Here is a 25,355-nt window from a genome sequence, read left to right as displayed (position 1 = left end):
ATACCATACACTCACTGTTAGTTCCCCAATAACCGGCCCAGTAGTGGAAGCAGCCGCGGTCTTGTCCATCACTCGTCAGCCAATTGAGTAATTGTCCTGACGGTTGGAGGCAGTGGAGTGTCGTCCTTGACATCTCCTTTATCGGCATTTTATATGGTTTTTTACACAAATACTTTTTTTGTATATATATTCTTCTAAAATGTTGTTTTACTATTTTTTCTCTCTATTACATACAGTACATTTATGTGAACAATCACATTGGAGTTGCAGTTCTTGCGAGTTTTTATCATTGTGAGGCAACAGCTTGCAGAAGGGTGTGTTCCTTTACATGTTCCTTGCATCTGACTGATTGTCACATCAAGCTCTGCCCCCTATAAAGGTCAGGACTGACATCCCGCTGGATTGGACCTGAAGAAGGGGACAGATCATTCCTGAAACGCGCAGTCTATTACAGTTCACTGTGATCCTGTGCTGAAGCAACAGGGGCTGCAAGTCACGCACAGTGTAGGAAAGACTAAGTGCAACACGAAGAGATGAGGGGATGGGAGCCCAGACATTAGGGAAAGGGGGAGTGGAGACCTCCTAGGCTGATCTGATATCATCCCGTCTCCCCTACCGTCCCTGTATTGGTTCCTCACCAATCGCCGAACAGGAAACCTAAGCCCTGTAAATCCGTGTACTCTGACAGTAGGCCCACCATCTTGACAGCCAGGGGGGTAGTCGATGTCCGCAAGGGGAGAGTGCCGATCCGCATCCTGAATTGTGGGGAGAAAGAGGTCCATTTACCCCGGTATGCTACCCTTGCTAAGCTGTTCACTGTCAGTAACAACGCAATAAAGACATATGAAGACCACCTGGAGCACCTGGCCGAGGTGTTCGAAGCCCTATCTGGTTATGGCCTGAAAGTAAAGCCGTCCAAGTGCCACCTGTTGAAGCCCAAGGTTCAGTACATAGGTCATGTGGTAAGCGCCGAAGGTGTAGCGCCAGACCCTGAAAAAGTCACTGTGATCAAGGACTGGCCAAGACCCTCCATTATCAAGGAAGTGCGCAGTTCCTCAGGCTGGTAGGTTACTACAGGAGATTCATCAAGGGTTTCACCAAGATAGCGGCACCCATGCAGGACCTCTTAGTGGGCCAGTCCAAGAAGGCCAAGAACCCAAATCCTCCGTTGAAACCAGAAGACGAATCTTTCACTCGACTGAAAATGGCTCTTACTGGAGACAAAGTCCTGGCCTACCCCCACTATGGCCAACCCTTTATACTCTATACGGATGCCAGCAACATGGGATTGGGAGCGGTGCTTTCCCAGGTACAGCAGGGCAGAGAGAGAGTAATTGCCTATGCCAGCAGGAAGCTCCGGCCCACGGAGAGGAACCCCGACAACTATAGTTCCTTCAAGTTGGAGTTTTTAGCCATAGTCTGGGCTGTAACAGAGCGCTTCAAATACTACCTTGCCTCCTCCAGATTTACAGTCTTCACGGATAACAACCCGCTGACGCACCTGGAGACTGCGAAGCTTGGTGCCCTAGAACAAAGATGGATGGCTCGACTGTATAACTACGAGTTTACCATCAAGTATCAGGCGGGGCATAGAAACGCTAATGCTGATGCGCTGTCCAGGATGCCCAACTTGCCAGATGGGGGAGAAGACCCGGAAGATCTGGAGGAGATAGAGCTACCCGCTTTCCATCGTCAAGGGGTGACCCAGTGCTCCCACTGTGTGAGGGACAAGCGCTCCGCCAACAGAGAGGCCACGTTTAACCCATTGCCCCACCATGGATGGGCAGAGACGCAAGATAGCGACCCGGCTGTCCGCCTGGTAAAGGAGTTGCTGACACAAGCTGACCCGCACCCTGATCCAGATGCTCCTCAGGAGACCCAACAGATGTGGAAGGAGAAGGGCAAACTGTTCATCTACGAGGGAAAGTTGTGTCGAAGAAGCATCAACTCCCAGACACATGAACTGGTCTGGTAGGTGGTAGTCCCGAGGCGGGATGCGCCAATGGTCTTAGAAGCGTACCACGATGGAGCACGACACTTCGGGTGGTAGAAGTTGGAAGTCCTGCTACGTGAGCGATTCTACTGGGCTGGCATGAGGAAAGCAATCGAGAGATGGTGTCAAGAATGTGGTCCATGCAACCTGAGACGGAAAGACCGTGACAGCCAGAGGGCTCCCCTGCAGCCCATAATCACCAAACAACCACTTGAACTGGTAGCCTTGGACCACGTGAAGCTAGCCCCAAGCCGGTCAGGCTATGTCTACGCTCTCACCATAATAGACCACTACTTCCGGTTCCTGGTAGTAGTGCCAGTAAAAGACCAGACGGCTCAGACGGCAGCCAAAGCGTTTCAACAACACTTTTGTCGCCCGCACGGTTACCCTGAGTGCTGACCGACCAAGGCCCAGCCTTTGAAGCAGAGGTGTTCCAGGAATTCTGTAACTTGCACGGCTGCAAGAAAATAAAGACGACGCCGTATCATCCCCAGACCAACGGGTTGTGTGAGAAGATGAACCAGGTGGTAATAGACCTGTTGAAGACGTTGCCCCTTGAAGAACGTAGCCAGTGGCCCGAGAAGTTACCAGATTTGGTGGACCTATATAACCACATCCCGGTGAACTCCACCAACTGTATACCTGCCTATCTGATGAGAGCAAGACCTGGTAAGCTACCCATTGACTTAGACATGGGAGTCCTAACACCAGAGACGACACCACCAGATGCAGATTGGGATACAGAGCGGCAGCAACAATACCGCAAGGTGCAAGAATGTGTTGAGAGAAGTTTGCCCCAGGCGAGACAGAAGCAGGAGAAAACTTACAATCAGCATGCACCTTCATTTCCCTTATCACCTGGAGAACAGGTACTCAAGAGGAAGAGACAAATCCATAAATTAGATGACCAGTGGAAGGTTGAGCCATACACAGTCTTACCCTTAAATTACGACAACACCAAAGTGTGCCTCATCAGTAAAGATGGAGGGGAAACTTCAGCGGCAGTCTCAAGAGACCACTTGAAGATATGTCCTGAACAGTTGAAACACAAAGAAGATCAAGACAGCCCTCAGCCCACAGAAGAGGTGGAGGAAACGGTCCAGACAGTCCTCGGAGCATTTCCCCGGTCTTGGACGCAGGTGAACAGAGCAATTGTGGTACCAGCCTGACCTTTCTCCAAGCGGCCTCACCGGAAGCTGCAGAGGCTCCAGAACATCTGGAAGACCAGTCGGCCCCAGAGACAGATGCTTCATCAGCAGCAGATCAGAAGAATCTACCCTCTGCTAGCAGTGAACCTGTCGTACCCAGGGTGAGTCAAAGAATTCGTAGATTACCCAGCCTACCGGTGTTACCTCAGACTACCTGTAGTGTAGTTCACACTGAACCCACCACACCAGGGGTAGACACTAGGGACCAGGGTAGGTCAGTGACAAGAAATGTACTACGTAGATCGACCCAAAGTACTGAAGGTCAGCTCCCTGCCCGCTGGAGGTACTAAAGTGTATGTTATATGTAGTTATAACCGTTAAATAATCCTGGATATATATATTTGTTACACTTATGGACAATCGGACCACAGGACTAGGTGTGGTCAGGACAATATTGAAAATAGTTAGTAAGTGGCCTTGAAAATAAACCGCAGGCGTGGCTGAAGACCAGGCCCACCGAAAGAGAGCCCTGAAGCCACGCCCAGGGACAATGCACAAAGTGGGTTGATGCGGTTCCCACCAGCCACATTTAAGTTATCCGGATTATGGTATAAAGACTAAGCGCCGCAGTGACTGCTGTACGTTTTTGGTTGGTTTTTTGTAATTTTTGACTTTGTAAACTATTTGTAATGTGAATTGTTATTGTTAATTTTAAAAGGTATCCTCAGTCCGGGAGTACTGAATTTAACTAGGGGGGAATGTGGCACCCCAGGGGTCCGGTTGCCACAGTGGCATTGCCTCCCTCACAAGGGGTGATGCCATGCCTGGAAGCAAGCAGGGGTCCCCTAGTCAGGTTTACCAGCATGCAACACTTTCCTGGCTCCAGACCAGCAAGGGGAGCTCCTCCCCTTAGCAACTGGGATCTGGGGGGCGGGGTTAGTCAGACTTGGTGAGAGGAGTTGAAGTCAGGACGTCGAGGAAAGACCTAGGGAGTGGAGCTGCACGGCAGTTCACCCCTGAGGATAGGAGCGTAGAAGGACCGGACCCCGGAGTCCGAGGCTGTGGGGCACTGAAGGCCCAGCAGCAGAAACCAGAGGGCAGGAGACTGCAGGTCTCCTGGCCCCATCAGACGCCTGGAGGCTCCACAGCACGATAGGGCCCAGCACCGCCACGTGGGAGCGATGCATCAGCAAGGCCCGAGCTGCCTGCCATACGGGTGAGCACAAAGACGTTGTACTCAGGGACGAGGGCCGCAGCACAGCTACAAGCAGCAGGGGCAAAGAGATTAGTGCAAAAGGGAAGGCCTCCAACTACACCTGGCGAGGTGGATTCCCAAATTGCTTCCAGACTGCCCGGACCTCTACTACCAGCTAGTACCTGTGCCCCGGTCTGCCTAACCACCGCAAATAAAGATAAGAGGAAACCGCCATTAAGTTGTGGACTGGTCATTATCTTCGCCATCCCCAGCACTACACTGCACAGCAAAATCTATAACGTCACCACTTCCTGCCCTGGAGCTAAGCTCTGCCTGTGGAGAGCTGAACCAACTCTGCTGCATCATCATCAGCTCCAGAGGATCTGCACCCCAGCGGCCGTCCCATATAGCCGCATACCACAGGTGGCGTCACAAACATGATATATATAAAACTATATTCCCTTTTCTTTATTCCTCTTTTATTGACCGCCCTGGGTCACGGACCGGGTCACTGCCACTGTGACATCCCCCAGCATCGACGGGCCCGGCTACCGAGTAACCCACGACCCAGAGGGCACGTCACAGACACCAGAGGGATAACACCAAACGTCCTCCAAGCACCAGAGAGGAAGTAAGCAGACTGCAGTAGCTCCAAGCCTTCCCTCACAATGGAACATGTGAATATCACCGGCGCCTCCCTGTAACAAACAGAAAGTATTTAAACACCCAGGACTGGGTGTCAATTAGCAGGAGGAAGGTGCTGCTGGGTCCTAGAGTGAGACAGATCTAAGAAGGCATCTGTAATGCCAAATAAAGAGATCTTCTGCAGCCAACTGCAGAGCAACTGTCTGTCACATCTGACACACCCGTGACACAGCGCCCGACCGGAGGACCGGCAGTCTCGTTCCCTCTCTGGCTTCTGGTTTTGTGTTTTTGGAGCTGGCGGTCGGTGCAGCTTCTGCCAGTGCTGCGCCTGCTCCACACAACCACTCCAGGTGAGCAGCACTGCACTTATTGAGGCTGCGCACAGCACTGTTCACACAGGCAGCAGCTTCTGCTTCTTTTCTCTTACTGAAGCTCGGGCCATATCTTTTGTTCTTAGCCCTGGGTCCCATGCGACTCTGACAAGATCCCTAGCGTCCATCAACCTTTGCCTAGAAATTGTAGTGATATCGCTCTATGTATTGTGCAGGTTAAGGAGTGGGTCTGACGATGGATATCTGATGGATATATGATGGCTATATGATGGCTATATGATGGATATATGATGGATATATGATGGATATATGATGGCTATATGATGGATATATGATGGCTATATGATGGATATATGATGGATATATGATGGCTATATGATGGATATATGATGGATATATGATGGATATATGATGGCTATATGATGGCTATATGATGGATATATGATGGCTATATGATGGATATATGATGGATATATGATGGATATATGATGGCTATATGATGGCTATATGATGGATATATGATGGCTATATGATGGATATATGATGGCTATATGATGGATATATGATGGATATCTGATGGATATATGATGGCTATATGATGGCTATATGATGGATATATGATGGCTATATGATGGCTATATGATGGCTATATGATGGATATATGATGGCTATATGATGGCTATATGATGGCTATATGATGGATATATGATGGCTATATGATGGCTATATGATGGATATATGATGGCTATATGATGGATATATGATGGATATATGATGGGTATATGATGGGTATATGATGGCTATATGATGGCTATATGATGGATATATGATGGCTATATGATGGCTATATGATGGGTATATGATGGGTATATGATGGGTATATGATGGGTATATGATGGATATATGATGGCTATATGATGGCTATATGATGGGTATATGATGGCTATATGATGGCTATATGATGGATATATGATGGATATATGATGGCTATATGATGGGTATATGATGGCTATATGATGGCTATATGATGGCTATTTGATGGCTATATGATGGCTATATGATGGCTATATGATGGCTATATGATGGATATATGATGGCTATATGATGGCTATATGATGGATATATGATGGCTATATGATGGATATATGATGGATATATGATGGCTATATGATGGCTATATGATGGCTATATGATGGATATATGATGGCTATATGATGGATATATGATGGGTATATGATGGCTATATGATGGCTATATGATGGATATATGACGGCTATATGATGGCTATATGATGGCTATATTATGGGTATATGATGGCTATATGATGGCTATATGATGGCTATATGATGGATATATGATGGCTATATGATGGCTATATGATGGGTATATGATGGCTATATGATGGAGATATGATGGATATATGATGGCTATATGATGGGTATATGATGGCTATATGATGGCTATATGATGGATATATGATGGCTATATGATGGCTATATGATGGATATATGATGGCTATATGATGGCTATATGATGGATATATGATGGCTATATGATGGCTATATGATGGATATATGATGGATATATGATGGATATATGATGGATATATGATGGCTATATGATGGATATATGATGGCTATATGATGGATATATGATGGCTATATGATGACTATATGATGGCTATATGATGGATATATGATGGATATATGATGGCTATATGATGGATATATGATGGATATATGATGGATATATGATGGATATATGATGGCTATATGATGGATATATGATGGCTATATGATGGATATATGATGGATATATGATGGCTATATGATGGATATATGATGGATATATGATGGATATATGATGGCTATATGATGGCTATATGATGGCTATATGATGGATATATGATGGCTATATGATGGATATATGATGGATATATGATGGATATATGATGGCTATATGATGGCTATATGATGGATATATGATGGCTATATGATGGATATATGATGGCTATATGATGGATATATGATGGATATCTGATGGATATATGATGGCTATATGATGGCTATATGATGGATATATGATGGCTATATGATGGCTATATGATGGCTATATGATGGATATATGATGGCTATATGATGGCTATATGATGGCTATATGATGGATATATGATGGCTATATGATGGCTATATGATGGATATATGATGGCTATATGATGGATATATGATGGCTATATGATGGCTATATGATGGCTATATGATGGCTATATGATGGATATATGATGGGTATATGATGGCTATATGATGGGTATATGATGGGTATATGATGGGTATATGATGGGTATATGATGGATATATGATGGCTATATGATGGCTATATGATGGGTATATGATGGCTATATGATGGATATATGATGGATATATGATGGCTATATGATGGGTATATGATGGGTCTATGATGGCTATATGATGGCTATATGATGGCTATATGATGGCTATATGATGGATATATGATGGCTATATGATGGATATATGATGGCTATATGATGGATATATGATGGATATATGATGGCTATATGATGGCTATATGATGGATATATGATGGATATATGATGGCTATATGATGGATATATGATGGGTATATGATGGCTATATGATGGCTATATGATGGCTATATGATGGATATATGACGGCTATATGATGGCTATATGATGGCTATATTATGGGTATATGATGGGTATATGATGGCTATATGATGGCTATATGATGGATATATGATGGCTATATGATGGCTATATGATGGCTATATGATGGGTATATGATGGCTATATGATGGAGATATGATGGATATATGATGGCTATATGATGGGTATATGATGGCTATATGATGGCTATATGATGGATATATGATGGCTATATGATGGCTATATGATGGATATATGATGGCTATATGATGGCTATATGATGGATATATGATGGCTATATGATGGCTATATGATGGATATATGATGGATATATGATGGATATATGATGGCTATATGATGGATATATGATGGCTATATGATGGATATATGATGGCTATATGATGACTATATGATGGCTATATGATGGATATATGATGGATATATGATGGCTATATGATGGATATATGATGGATATATGATGGCTATATGATGGATATATGATGGATATATGATGGCTATATGATGGCTATATGATGGATATCTGATGGATATCTGATGGATATATGATGGCTATATGATGGCTATATGATGGATATCTGATGGCTATATGATGGCTATATGATGGACATATGATGGTTATATGATGGATATATGATGGCTATATGATGGCTATATGATGGATATATGATGGATATCTGATGGATATCTGATGGATATATGATGGCTATATGATGGATATATAATGAATATCTGATGGATATATGATGGATATCTGATGGATATCTGATGGATATATGATGGCTATATGATGGATATATAATGAATATCTGATGGATATATGATGGCTATATGATGGATATATGATGGCTATGTGATGGATATATGATGGATATATGATGGCTATATGATGGCTATACGATGGCTATATGAAGGATATATGATGGCTATATGATGGATATATGATGGATATTTGATGGATATATGATGGCTATATGATGGATATATGATGGCTATATGATGGCTATATGATGGATATATGATGGATATATGATGGCTATATGATGGCTATATGATGGATATATGATGGCTATATGATGGCTATATGATGGATATATGATGGATATATGATGGCTATATGATGGCTATATGATGGCTATATGATGGATATATGATGGCTATATGATGGCTATATGATGGCTATATGATGGATATATGATGGATATATGATGGCTATATGATGGCTATATGATGGATATATGATGGCTATATGATGGATATATGATGGCTATATGATGGCTATATGATGGCTATATGATGGATATCTGATGGATATATGATGGCTATATGATGGCTATATGATGGCTATATGATGGATATATGATGGCTATATGATGGCTATATGATGGCTATATGATGGATATATGATGGCTATATGATGGCTATATGATGGATATATGATGGATATCTGATGGATATCTGATGGATATATGATGGCTATGTGATGGCTATGTGATGGATATCTGATGGCTATATGATGGATATATGATGGTTATATGATGGATATATGATGGATATCTGATGGCTATATGATGGCTATATGATGGATATATGATGGATATATGATGGATATATGATGGCTATATGATGGATATATAATGAATATCTGATGGATATATGATGGCTATATGATGGATATGTGATGGCTATGTGATGGATATGTGATGGCTATATGATGGCTATATGAAGGATATATGATGGCTATATGATGGCTATATGATGGATATATGATGGATATTTGATGGCTATATGATGGCTACATGATGGCTATATGATGGCTATATGATGGATATATGATGGGTATATGATGGGTATATGATGGCTATGTGATGGATATGTGATGGCTATATGATGGCTATATGATGGCTATATGATGGCTATATGATGGATATATGATGGGTATATGATGGGTATATGATGGCTATGTGATGGATATGTGATGGCTATATGATGGCTATATGATGGCTATATGATGGGTATATGATGGCTATATGATGGCTATATGATGGCTATATGATGGATATATGATGGCTATATGATGGCTATATGATGGCTATATGATGGCTATATGATGGATATATGATGGGTATATGATGGGTATATGATGGCTATGTGATGGATATGTGATGGCTATATGATGGCTATATGATGGCTATATGATGGATATTTGATGGCTACATGATGGCTACATGATGGCTATATGATGGCTATATGATGGCTATATGATGGCTATATGATGGATATATGATGGATATATGATGGCTATATGATGGCTATATGATGGCTATATGATGGATATATGATGGCTATATGATGGCTATATGATGGCTATATGATGGCTATATGATGGATATATGATGGGTATATGATGGGTATATGATGGATATATGATGGATATCTGATGGATATATGATGGCTATATGATGGATATATGATGGCTATATGATGGATATATGATGGATATATGATGGCTATATGATGGATATCTGATGGATATATGATGGCTATATGATGGCTATATGATGGCTATATGATGGCTATATGATGGATATCTGATGGATATCTAATGGATATCTAATGGATATCTGATGGCTATATGATGGCTATATGATGGCTATATGATGGCTATATGATGGGTATATGATGGCTATATGATGGGTATATGATGGATATATGATGGATATCTGATGGATATCTGATGGCTATATGATGGGTATATGATGGCTATATGATGGATATCTGATGGATATCTGATGGATATCTGATGGATATATGATGCATATATGAGAATATTGCACAGGGTCTTACCAGCTGCTGCCCCGTCACCCCCCACGCTGCGTGCTGCAGCACCGAGTCCTCCACCTCCGGGGGGTTCAGCTCCCAGACCTCCCTGCAACACAAATATCAGACATCAGACTGGAAGTAGAAGCGGAGATCCGGCCGGAGATCGGGGGAGCGGCGCACGCACCTGGTGTGGATGTTGTAGATCACGTAGGAGGCCGTGAACGAATAATGAAACACCTGCAAGTAGAGAGGAAGAGAGGGATTATCACCAGCGCACAATCACATCAGACCGGGAGCCGCGGCCACACACTATCAGTTCCACATCCTCTGCAACCGCTGAAAGCTGCACGGGACTAATAATCCTATAATACAAGGGAACGTACAAACCGACAGACCGAGGATAACATCCTCAGATATGGGGCAGATCGGGGCATTATCCTCAGATATGGGGCAGATCCGGGCATTATCCTCAGATATGGGGCAGATCGGGGCATTATCCTCAGATATGGGGCAGATCAGGACATTATCCTCAGATATGGGGCAGATCGGGGCATTATCCTCAGATATGGGGCAGATCAGGACATTATCCTCAGATATGGGGCAGATCGGGGCATTATCCTCAGATATGGAGCAGATCGGGGCATTATCCTCAGATATGGGGCAGATCGGGGCATTATCCTCAGATATGGGGCAGATCGGGGCATTATCCTCAGATATGGGGCAGATCGGGACATTATCCTCAGATATGGGGCAGATCGGGGCATTATCCTCAGATATGGGGCAGATCGGGGCATTATCCACAGATATGGGGCAGATCGGGGCATTATCCTCAGATATGGGGCAGATCGGGACATTATCCTCAGATATGGGGCAGATCGGGGCATTATCCTCAGATATGGGGCAGATCGGGGCATTATCCTCAGATATGGAGCAGATCAGGGCATTATCCTCAGATATGGGGCAGATCTGGGCATTATCCTCAGATATGGGGCAGATTGGGGCATTATCCTCAGATATGGGGCAGATCGGGGCATTATCATCAGATATGGGGCAGATCGGGGCATTATCCTCAGATATGGGGCAGATCGGGGCATTATCCTCAGATATGGGGCAGATCGGGGCATTATCCTCAGATATGGGGCAGATCGGGGCATTATCCTCAGATATGGGGCAGATCGGGGCATTATCCTCAGAAATGGGGCAGATCGGGACATTATCCTCAGATATGGGGCAGATCGGGGCATTATCCTCAGATATGGGGCAGATCAGGGCATTATCCTCAGATATGGGGCAGATCTGGGCATTATCCTCAGATATGGGGCAGATCGGGGCATTATCCTCAGATATGGGGCAGATCGGGGCATTATCCTCAGATATGGGGCAGATCGGGGCATTATCCTCAGATATGGGGCAGATCGGTGCACTATCCTCAGATATGGGGCAGATCGGGGCATTATCCTTAGATATGGGGCAGATCAGGACATTATCCTCAGATATGGGGCAGATCGGGGCATTATCCTCAGATATGGGGCAGATCGGGGCATTATCCTCAGGTATGGGGCAGATCGGGACATTATCCTCAGATATGGGGCAGATCGGGGCATTATCATCAGATATGGGGCAGATCGGGGCATTATCCTCAGATATGGAGCAGATCGGGGCATTATCCTCAGATATGGGGCAGATCGGGGCATTATCCTCAGATATGGAGCAGATCGGGGCATTATCCTCAGATATGGGGCAGATCAGGACATTATCCTCAGATATGGGGCAGATCGGGGCATTATCATCAGATATGGGGCAGATCAGGACATTATCCTCAGATATGGGGCAGATCGGGGGCATTATCCTCAGATATGGGGCAGATCGGGGCATTATCCTCAGATATGGGGCAGATCGGGGCATTATCCTCAGATATGGGGCAGATCGGGGCATTATCCTGAGATATGGGGCACATCGGGACATTATCCTGAGATATGGGGCAGATCGGGGCATTATCCTCAGATATGGAGCAGATCGGGGCATTATCATCAGATATGGGGCAGATCGGGGCATTATCCTCAGATATGGGGCAGATCGGGACATTATCCTCAGATACGGGGCAGATCGGGGAATTATCCTCAGATATGGGGCAGATCGGGGCATTATCCTCAGATATGGGGCAGATCGGGGCATTATACTCAGATATGGGGAAGATCGGGGCATTATCATCAGATATGGGGCAGATCGGGGCATTATCCTCAGATATGGAGCAGATCGGGGCATTATCCTCAGATATGGGGCAGATCGGGGCATTATCATCAGATATGGGGCAGATCGGGGCATTATCCTCAGATATGGGGCAGATCGGGACATTATCCTCAGATATGGGGCAGATCGGGGCATTATCCTCAGATATGGGGCAGATCGGGGCATTATCCTCAGATATGGGGCAGATCGGGGCATTATACTCAGATATGGGGCAGATCGGGGCATTATCCTCAGATATGGGGCAGATTGGGGCATTATCCTCAGATATGGAGCAGATGGGGGCATTATCCTCAGATATGGAGCAGATCGGGGCATTATCCTCAGATATGGGGCAGATCAGGACATTATCCTCAGATATGGGGCAGATCGGGGCATTATCCTCAGATATGGAGCAGATCGGGGCATTATCCTCAGATATGGGGCAGATCAGGACATTATCCTCAGATATGGGGCAGATCGGGGCATTATCCTCAGATATGGAGCAGATCGGGGCATTATCCTCAGATATGGAGCAGATCGGGGCATTATCCTCAGATATGGGGCAGATCAGGACATTATCCTCAGATATGGGGCAGATCGGGGGCATTATCCTCAGATATGGGGCAGATCGGGGCATTATCCTCAGATATGGGGCAGATCGGGGCATTATCCTCAGATATGGGGCAGATCGGGGCATTATCCTCAGATATGGGGCAGATCGGGGCATTATCCTGAGATATGGGGCAGATCGGGACATTATCCTCAGATATGGGGCAGATCGGGGCATTATACTCAGATATGGGGCAGATCGGGGCATTATCCTCAGATATGGGGCAGATCGGGGCATTATCCTCAGATATGGGGCAGATCGGGGCATTATCCTCAGACATGGGGCAGATCGGGGCATTATCATCAGATATGGGGCAGATCGGGACATTATCCTCAGATATGGGGCAGATCGGGACATTATCCTCAGATATGGGGCAGATCGGGACATTATCATCAGATATGGGGCAGATCGGGGCATTATCATCAGATATGGGGCAGATCGGGACATTATCCTCAGATATGGAGCAGATCGGGACATTATCCTCAGATATGGAGCAGATCGGGGCATTATCCTCAGATATGGAGCAGATCGGGACATTATCCTCAGATATGGGGCAGATCGGGGCATTATCCTCAGATATGGAGCAGATCGGGGCATTATCCTCAGATATGGGGCAGATCAGGACATTATCCTCAGATATGGGGCAGATCGGGACATTATCCTCAGATATGGAGCAGATCGGGGCATTATCCTCAGATATGGGGCAGATCGGGGCATTATCCTCAGATATGGAGCAGATCGGGACATTATCCTCAGATATGGAACAGATCGGGGCATTATCCTCAGATATGGGGCAGATCGGGACATTATCCTCAGATATGGGGCAGATCGGGACATTATCCTCAGATATGGGGCAGATCGGGGCATTATCCTGAGATATGGGGCAGATCGGGGCATTATCCTCAGATATGGGGCAGATCGGGACATTATCCTCAGATATGGGGCAGATCGGGGCATTATCCTCAGATATGGGGCAGATCGGGGCATTATCCTCAGATATGGGGCAGATCGGGGCATTATCCTCAGATATGGAGCAGATCGGGGCATTATCCTCAGATATGGGGCACATCGGGGCATTATCCTCAGATATGGGGCAGATCGGGGCATTATCCTCAGATATGGAGCAGATCGGGGCATTATCCTAAGATATGGGGCAGATCGGGACATTATCCTCAGATATGGGGCAGATCGGGGCATTATCCTCAGATATGGGGCAGATCGGGGCATTATCCTCAGATATGGGGCAGATCGGGGCATTATCCTCAGATATGGAGCAGATGGGGCATTATCATCAGATATGGGGCAGATCGGGGCATTATCCTCAGATATGGGGCAGATCGGGACATTATCCTCAGATATGGGGCAGATCGGGGCATTATCCTCAGATATGGAGCAGATCGGGGCATTATCCTCAGATATGGAGCAGATCGGGGCATTATCCTCAGATATGGGGCAGATCGGAACATTATCCTCAGATATGGGGCAGATCGGGGCATTATCCTCAGATATGGAGCAGATCGGGACATTATCCTCAGATATGGGGCAGATCGGGACATTATCCTCAGATATGGGGCAGATCGGGACATTATCCTCAGATATGGGACAGATCGGGACATTATCCTCAGATATGGGGCAGATCGGGACATTATCCTCAGATATGGGGCAGATCGGGGCATTATCCTCAGATATGGGGCAGATCGGGACATTATCCTCAGATGTGGAGCAGATCGGGGCATTATCCTCAGATATGGGGCAGATCGGGACATTATCCTCAGATATGGGGCAGATCGGGACATTATCCTCAGATATGGGGCAGATCCGGGCATTATCCTCAGATATGGGGCAGATCGGGGCATTATCCTCAGATATGGAGCAGATCGGGGCATTATCCCCAGATATGGGGCAGATCGGGGCATTATCCTCAGATATGGAGCAGATCGGGTCATTATCATCAGATATGGGGCAGATCGGGGCATTATCATCAGATATGGGGCAAATCGGGGCATTATCCTCAGATATGGGGCAGATCGGGGCATTATCCTCAGATATGGGGCAGATCGGGGCATTATCCTCAGATATGGGGCAGATCGGGGCATTATCCTCAGATATGGGGCAGATCGGGGCATTATCCTCAGATATGGGGCAGATCGGGGCATTATCCTCAGATATGGAGCAGATCAGGGCATTATCATCAGATATGGGGCAGATCGGGACATTATCCTCAGATATGGGGCAGATCGGGGCATTATCCTCAGATATGGAGCAGATCGGGACATTATCCTCAGATATGGGACAGATCGGGGCATTATCCTCAGATATGGGGCAGATCGGGACATTATCCTCAGATATGGGGCAGATCGGGACATTATCCTCAGATGTGGGGCAGATCGGGGCATTATACTCAGATATGGGTCAGATCCGGGCATTATCCTCAGATATGGGGCAGATCGGGGCATTATCCTCAGATATGGGGCAGATCCGGGCATTATCCTCAGATATGGGGCAGATCGGGGCATTATCCTCAGATATGGAGCAGATCGGGGCATTATCCTCAGATATGGGGCAGATCGGGGCATTATCCTCAGATATGGGGCAGATCGGGACATTATCCTCAGATATGGGGCAGATCGGGGCATTATCCTCAGATATGGGGCAAATCGGGGCATTATCCTCAGATATGGGGCAGATCGGGGCATTATCCTCAGATATGGGGCAGATCGGGGCATTATCCTCAGATATGGGGCAGATCGGGGCATTATCCTCAGATATGGGGCAGATCGGGGCATTATCATCAGATATGGGGCAGATCGGGGCATTATCCTCAGATATGGGGCAGATCGGGGCATTATCCTCAGATATGGGGCAGATCGGGGCATTATCCTCAGATATGGGGCAGATCGGGGCATTATCCTCAGATATGGGGCAGATCGGGGCATTATCCTCAGATATGGGGCAGATCGGGGCATTAACATCAGATATGGGGCAGATAGGGGCATTATCCTCAGATATGGGGCAGATCGGGGCATTATCCTCAGATATGGGGCAGATCGGGGCATTATCCTCAGATATGGGGCAGATCGGGGCATTATCCTCAGATATGGAGCAGATCGGGACATTATCCTCAGATATGGGACAGATCGGGGCATTATCCTCAGATATGGGGCAGATCGGGACATTATCCTCAGATATGGGGCAGATCGGGACATTATCCTCAGATATGGGTCAGATCGGGGCATTATACTCAGATATGGGTCAGATCCGGGCATTATCCTCAGATATGGGGCAGATCAGGGCATTATCCTCAGATATGGGGCAGATCCGGGCATTATCCTCAGATATGGGGCAGATCGGGGCATTATCCTCAGATATGGAGCAGATCGGGGCATTATCCTCAGATATGGGGCAGATCGGGGCATTATCCTCAGATATGGGGCAGATCGGGTCATTATCATCAGATATGGGGCAGATCAGGGCATTATCATCAGATATGGGGCAAATCGGGGCATTATCCTCAGATATGGGGCAGATCGGGGCATTATCCTCAGATATGGGGCAGATCGGGGCATTATCCTCAGATATGGGGCAGATCGGGGCATTATCATCAGATATGGGGCAGATCGGGGCATTATCCTCAGATATGGGGCAGATCGGGGCATTATCCTCAGATATGGGGCAGATCGGGGCATTATCCTCAGATATGGGGCAGATCGGGACATTATCCTCAGATATGGGGCAGATCGGGGCATTATCCTCAGATATGGAGCAGATCGGGGGGCATTATCCTCAGATATGGGGCAGATCGGGGTATTATCCTCAGATATGGGGGAGATCAGGGCATTATCCTCAGATATGGGGCAGATCGGGGCATTATCCTCAGATATGGGGCAGATCGGGGCATTATCCTCAGATATTGGGCAGATCGGGGCATTATCCTCAGATATGGAGCAGATCGGGGCATTATCCTCAGATATGGGGCAGATCGGGGCATTATCCTCACATATGGGGCAGATCAGGACATTATCCTCAGATATGGGGCAGATCGGGGGCATTATCCTCAGATATGGGGCAGATCGGGGCATTATCCTCACATATGGAGCAGATCAGGGCATTATCATCAGATATGGGGCAGATCGGGACATTATCCTCAGATATGGGGCAGATCGGGGCATTATCCTCAGATATGGAGCAGATCGGGACATTATCCTCAGATATGGGACAGATCGGGGCATTATCCTCAGATATGGGGCAGATCGGGACATTATCCTCAGATATGGGGCAGATCGGGACATTATCCTCAGATGTGGGGCAGATCGGGGCATTATACTCAGATATGGGTCAGATCCGGGCATTATCCTCAGATATGGGGCAGATCGGGGCATTATCCTCAGATATGGGGCAGATCTGGGCATTATCCTCAGATATGGGGCAGATCGGGGCATTATCCTCAGATATGGAGCAGATCGGGGCATTATCCTCAGATATGGGGCAGATCGGGGCATTATCCTCAGATATGGGGCAGATCGGGACATTATCCTCAGATATGGGGCAGATCGGGGCATTATCCTCAGATATGGGGCAAATCGGGGCATTATCCTCAGATATGGGGCAGATCGGGGCATTATCCTCAGATATGGGGCAGATCGGGGCATTATCCTCAGATATGGGGCAGATCGGGGCATTATCCTCAGATATGGGGCAGATCGGGGCATTATCATCAGATATGGGGCAGATCGGGGCATTATCCTCAGATATGGGGCAGATCGGGGCATTATCCTCAGATATGGGGCAGATCGGGGCATTATCCTCAGATATGGGGCAGATCGGGGCATTATCCTCAGATATGGGGCAGATCGGGGCATTAACATCAGATATGGGGCAGATAGGGGCATTATCCTCAGATATGGGGCAGATCGGGGCATTATCCTCAGATATGGGGCAGATCGGGGCATTATCCTCAGATATGGGGCAGATCGGGGCATTATCCTCAGATATGGAGCAGATCGGGACATTATCCTCAGATATGGGACAGATCGGGGCATTATCCTCAGATATGGGGCAGATCGGGACATTATCCTCAGATATGGGGCAGATCGGGACATTATCCTCAGATATGGGTCAGATCGGGGCATTATACTCAGATATGGGTCAGATCCGGGCATTATCCTCAGATATGGGGCAGATCGGGGCATTATCCTCAGATATGGGGCAGATCCGGGCATTATCCTCAGATATGGGGCAGATCGGGGCATTATCCTCAGATATGGAGCAGATCGGGGCATTATCCTCAGATATGGGGCAGATCGGGGCATTATCCTCAGATATGGGGCAGATCGGGTCATTATCATCAGATATGGGGCAGATCAGGGCATTATCATCAGATATGGGGCAAATCGGGGCATTATCCTCAGATATGGGGCAGATCGGGGCATTATCCTCAGATATGGGGCAGATCGGGGCATTATCCTCAGATATGGGGCAGATCGGGGCATTATCATCAGATATGGGGCAGATCGGGGCATTATCCTCAGATATGGGGCAGATCGGGGCATTATCCTCAGATATGGGGCAGATCGGGGCATTATCCTCAGATATGGGGCAGATCGGGACATTATCCTCAGATATGGGGCAGATCGGGGCATTATCCTCAGATATGGAGCAGATCGGGGGGCATTATCCTCAGATATGGGGCAGATCGGGGTATTATCCTCAGATATGGGGGAGATCAGGGCATTATCCTCAGATATGGGGCAGATCGGGGCATTATCCTCAGATATGGGGCAGATCGGGGCATTATCCTCAGATATTGGGCAGATCGGGGCATTATCCTCAGATATGGAGCAGATCGGGGCATTATCCTCAGATATGGGGCAGATCGGGGCATTATCCTCACATATGGGGCAGATCAGGACATTATCCTCAGATATGGGGCAGATCGGGGGCATTATCCTCAGATATGGGGCAGATCGGGGCATTATCCTCAGATATGGGGCAGATCGGGGCATTATCCTCAGATATGGGGCAGATCGGGGCATTATCCTCAGATATGGGGCAGATCGGGGCATTATCCTGAGATATGGGGCAGATCGGGACATTATCCTCAGATATGGGGCAGATCGGGGCATTATACTCAGATATGGGGCAGATCGGGGCATTATCCTCAGATATGGGGCAGATCGGGGCATTATCCTCAGATATGGGGCAGATCGGGGCATTATCCTCAGACATGGGGCAGATCGGGGCATTATCATCAGATATGGGGCAGATCGGGACATTATCCTCAGATATGGGGCAGATCGGGACATTATCCTCAGATATGGGGCAGATCGGGACATTATCATCAGATATGGGGCAGATCGGGGCATTATCATCAGATATGGGGCAGATCGGGACATTATCCTCAGATATGGAGCAGATCGGGACATTATCCTCAGATATGGAGCAGATCGGGGCATTATCCTCAGATATGGAGCAGATCGGGACATTATCCTCAGATATGGGGCAGATCGGGGCATTATCCTCAGATATGGAGCAGATCGGGGCATTATCCTCAGATATGGGGCAGATCAGGACATTATCCTCAGATATGGGGCAGATCGGGACATTATCCTCAGATATGGAGCAGATCGGGGCATTATCCTCAGATATGGGGCAGATCGGGGCATTATCCTCAGATATGGCGCAGATCGGGACATTATCCTCAGATATGGAACAGATCGGGGCATTATCCTCAGATATGGGGCAGATCGGGACATTATCCTCAGATATGGGGCAGATCGGGACATTATCCTCAGATATGGGGCAGATCGGGGCATTATCCTCAGATATGGGGCAGATCGGGGCATTATCCTCAGATATGGGGCAGATCGGGACATTATCCTCAGATATGGGGCAGATCGGGGCATTATCCTCAGATATGGGGCAGATCGGGGCATTATCCTCAGATATGGGGCAGATCGGGGCATTATCCTCAGATATGGGGCAGATCGGGGCATTATCCTCAGATATGGAGCAGATCGGGGCATTATCCTCAGATATGGGGCACATCGGGGCATTATCCTCAGATATGGGGCAGATCGGGGCATTATCCTCAGATATGGAGCAGATCGGGGCATTATCCTAAGATATGGGGCAGATCGGGACATTATCCTCAGATATGGGGCAGATCGGGGCATTATCCTCAGATATGGGGCAGATCGGGGCATTATCCTCAGATATGGGGCAGATCGGGGCATTATCCTCAGATATGGAGCAGATGGGGCATTATCATCAGATATGGGGCAGATCGGGGCATTATCCTCAGATATGGGGCAGATCGGGACATTATCCTCAGATATGGGGCAGATCGGGGCATTATCCTCAGATATGGAGCAGATCGGGGCATTATCCTCAGATATGGAGCAGATGGGGGCATTATCCTCAGATATGGGGCAGATCGGGACATTATCCTCAGATATGGGGCAGATCGGGGCATTATCCTCAGATATGGAGCAGATCGGGACATTATCCTCAGATATGGGGCAGATCGGGACATTATCCTCAGATATGGGGCAGATCGGGACATTATCCTCAGATATGGGACAGATCGGGACATTATCCTCAGATATGGGGCAGATCGGGACATTATCCTCAGATATGGGGCAGATCGGGGCATTATCCTCAGATATGGGGCAGATCGGGACATTATCCTCAGATGTGGAGCAGATCGGGGCATTATCCTCAGATATGGGGCAGATCGGGACATTATCCTCAGATATGGGGCAGATCGGGACATTATCCTCAGATATGGGGCAGATCCGGGCATTATCCTCAGATATGGGGCAGATCGGGGCATTATCCTCAGATATGGAGCAGATCGGGGCATTATCCTTAGATATGGGGCAGATCGGGGCATTATCCTCAGATATGGAGCAGATCGGGTCATTATCATCAGATATGGGGCAGATCGGGGCATTATCATCAGATATGGGGCAAATCGGGGCATTATCCTCAGATATGGGGCAGATCGGGGCATTATCCTCAGATATGGGGCAGATCGGGGCATTATCCTCAGATATGGGGCAGATCGGGGCATTATCCTCAGATATGGGGCAGATCGGGGCATTATCCTCAGATATGGGGCAGATCGGGGCATTATCCTCAGATATGGAGCAGATCGGGGTATTATCATCAGATATGGGGCAGATCGGGACATTATCCTCAGATATGGGGCAGATCGGGGCATTATCCTCAGATATGGAGCAGATCGGGACATTATCCTCAGATATGGGACAGATCGGGGCATTATCCTCAGATATGGGGCAGATCGGGACATTATCCTCAGATATGGGGCAGATCGGGACATTATCCTCAGATGTGGGGCAGATCGGGGCATTATACTCAGATATGGGTCAGATCCGGGCATTATCCTCAGATATGGGGCAGATCGGGGCATTATCCTCAGATATGGGGCAGATCCGGGCATTATCCTCAGATATGGGGCAGATCGGGGCATTATCCTCAGATATGGAGCAGATCGGGGCATTATCCTCAGATATGGGGCAGATCGGGGCATTATCCTCAGATATGGGGCAGATCGGGACATTATCCTCAGATATGGGGCAGATCGGGGCATTATCCTCAGATATGGGGCAAATCGGGGCATTATCCTCAGATATGGGGCAGATCGGGGCATTATCCTCAGATATGGGGCAGATCGGGGCATTATCCTCAGATATGGGGCAGATCGGGGCATTATCCTCAGATATGGGGCAGATCGGGGCATTATCATCAGATATGGGGCAGATCGGGGCATTATCCTCAGATATGGGGCAGATCGGGGCATTATCCTCAGATATGGGGCAGATCGGGGCATTATCCTCAGATATGGGGCAGATCGGGGCATTATCCTCAGATATGGGGCAGATCGGGGCATTATCCTCAGATATGGGGCAGATCGGGGCATTATCATCAGATATGGGGCAGATAGGGGCATTATCCTCAGATATGGGGCAGATCGGGGCATTATCCTCAGATATGGGGCAGATCGGGGCATTATCCTCAGATATGGAGCAGATCGGGACATTATCCTCAGATATGGGACAGATCGGGGCATTATCCTCAGATATGGGGCAGATCGGGACATTATCCTCAGATATGGGGCAGATCGGGACATTATCCTCAGATATGGGTCAGATCGGGGCATTATACTCAGATATGGGTCAGATCCGGGCATTATCCTCAGATATGGGGCAGATCGGGGCATTATCCTCAGATATGGGGCAGATCCGGGCATTATCCTCAGATATGGGGCAGATCGGGCCATTATCCTCAGATATGGAGCAGATCGGGGCATTATCCTCAGATATGGGGCAGATCGGGGCATTATCCTCAGATATGGGGCAGATCGGGTCATTATCATCAGATATGGGGCAGATCAGGGCATTATCATCAGATATGGGGCAAATCGGGGCATTATCCTCAGATATGGGGCAGATCGGGGCATTATCCTCAGATATGGGGCAGATCGGGTCATTATCATCAGATATGGGGCAGATCAGGGCATTATCCTCAGATATGGGGCAGATCGGGGCATTATCCTCAGATATGGGGCAGATCGGGGCATTATCCTCAGATATGGGGCAGATCGGGACATTATCCTCAGATATGGGGCAGATCGGGGCATTATCCTCAGATATGGAGCAGATCGGGGGGCATTATCCTCAGATATGGGGCAGATCGGGGTATTATCCTCAGATATGGGGGAGATCAGGGCATTATCCTCAGATATGGGGCAGATCGGGGCATTATCCTCAGATATGGGGCAGATCGGGGCATTATCCTCAGATATTGGGCAGATCGGGGCATTATCCTCAGATATGGAGCAGATCGGGGCATTATCCTCAGATATGGGGCAGATCGGGGCATTATCCTCACATATGGGGCAGATCAGGACATTATCCTCAGATATGGAGCAGATCGGGACATTATCCTCAGATATGGAGCAGATCGGGGCATTATCCTCAGATATGGAGCAGATCGGGACATTATCCTCAGATATGGGGCAGATCGGGGCATTATCCTCAGATATGGAGCAGATCAGGGCATTATCCTCAGATATGGGGCAGATCAGGACATTATCCTCAGATATGGGGCAGATCGGGACATTATCCTCAGATATGGAGCAGATCGGGGCATTATCCTCAGATATGGGGCAGATCGGGGCATTATCCTCAGATATGGAGCAGATCGGGACATTAGCCTCAGATATGGAACAGATCGGGGCATTATCCTCAGATATGGGGCAGATCGGGACATTATCCTCAGATATGGGGCAGATCGGGACATTATCCTCAGATATGGGGCAGATCGGGGCATTATCCTCAGATATGGGGCAGATCGGGGCATTATCCTCAGATATGGGGCAGATCGGGACATTATCCTCAGATATGGGGCAGATCGGGGCATTATCCTCAGATATGGGGCAGATCGGGGCATTATCCTCAGATATGGGGCAGATCGGGGCATTATCCTCAGATATGGGGCAGATCGGGGCATTATCCTCAGATATGGGGCACATCGGGGCATTATCCTCAGATATGGGGCAGATCGGGGCATTATCCTCAGATATGGAGCAGATCGGGGCATTATCCTAAGATATGGGGCAGATCGGGACATTATCCTCAGATATGGGGCAGATCGGGGCATTATCCTCAGATATGGGGCAGATCGGGGCATTATCCTCAGATATGGGGCAGATCGGGGCATTATCCTCAGATATGGAGCAGATCGGGGCATTATCATCAGATATGGGGCAGATCGGGGGATTATCCTCAGATATGGGGCAGATCGGGACATTATCCTCAGATATGGGGCAGATCGGGGCATTATCCTCAGATATGGAGCAGATCGGGGCATTATCCTCAGATATGGAGCAGATCGGGGCATTATCCTCAGATATGGGGCAGATCGGGACATTATCCTCAGATATGGGGCAGATCGGGGCATTATTCTCAGATATGGAGCAGATCGGGACATTATCCTCAGATATGGGGCAGATCGGGACATTATCCTCAGATATGGGGCAGATCGGGACATTATCCTCAGATATGGGACAGATCGGGACATTATCCTCAGATATGGGGCAGATCCGGGACATTATCCTCAGATATGGGGCAGATCGGGGCATTATCCTCAGATATGGGGCAGATCGGGACATTATCCTCAGATGTGGAGCAGATCGGGGCATTATCCTCAGATATGGGGCAGATCGGGACATTATCCTCAGATATGGGGCAGATCGGGACATTATCCTCAGATATGGGGCAGATCCGGGCATTATCCTCAGATATGGGGCAGATCGGGGCATTATCCTCAGATATGGAGCAGATCGGGGCATTATCCTCAGATATGGGGCAGATCGGGGCATTATCCTCAGATATGGAGCAGATCGGGTCATTATCATCAGATATGGGGCAGATCGGGGCATTATCATCAGATATGGGGCAAATCGGGGCATTATCCTCAGATATGGGGCAGATCGGGGCATTATCCTCAGATATGGGGCAGATCGGGGCATTATCCTCAGATATGGGGCAGATCGGGGCATTATCCTCAGATATGGGGCAGATCGGGGCATTATCCTCAGATATGGGGCAGATCGGGGCATTATCCTCAGATATGGGGCAGATCGGGGCATTATCC

General features: G+C 47.6%; 1 protein-coding gene across 1 annotated transcript in view; it reads right to left on the bottom strand.

The window, feature by feature from the left end:
* The window catches only part of DPP10 (dipeptidyl peptidase like 10), a 685,122-nt gene that overhangs the window by 550,823 nt on the left and 108,944 nt on the right, over positions 1–25,355 (bottom strand). Inside the window, exons 2-3 of the mRNA XM_073646140.1 lie at positions 11,022–11,074; positions 10,862–10,943 (exon numbers count right to left, since the gene is read on the bottom strand). Coding sequence (XP_073502241.1) covers positions 10,862–10,943; positions 11,022–11,074 — 135 coding nt within the window. The remainder of the gene's footprint in view (positions 1–10,861; positions 10,944–11,021; positions 11,075–25,355) is intronic.

Source organism: Phyllobates terribilis, unplaced genomic scaffold (assembly GCF_046119375.1).
Source record: "Phyllobates terribilis strain yellow unplaced genomic scaffold, ASM4611937v1 Scaffold_9__5_contigs__length_417890890, whole genome shotgun sequence".
Classification (NCBI taxonomy): Eukaryota; Metazoa; Chordata; class Amphibia; order Anura; family Dendrobatidae; genus Phyllobates; species Phyllobates terribilis.
This window is presented reverse-complemented; position numbering and strand designations above follow the sequence as displayed.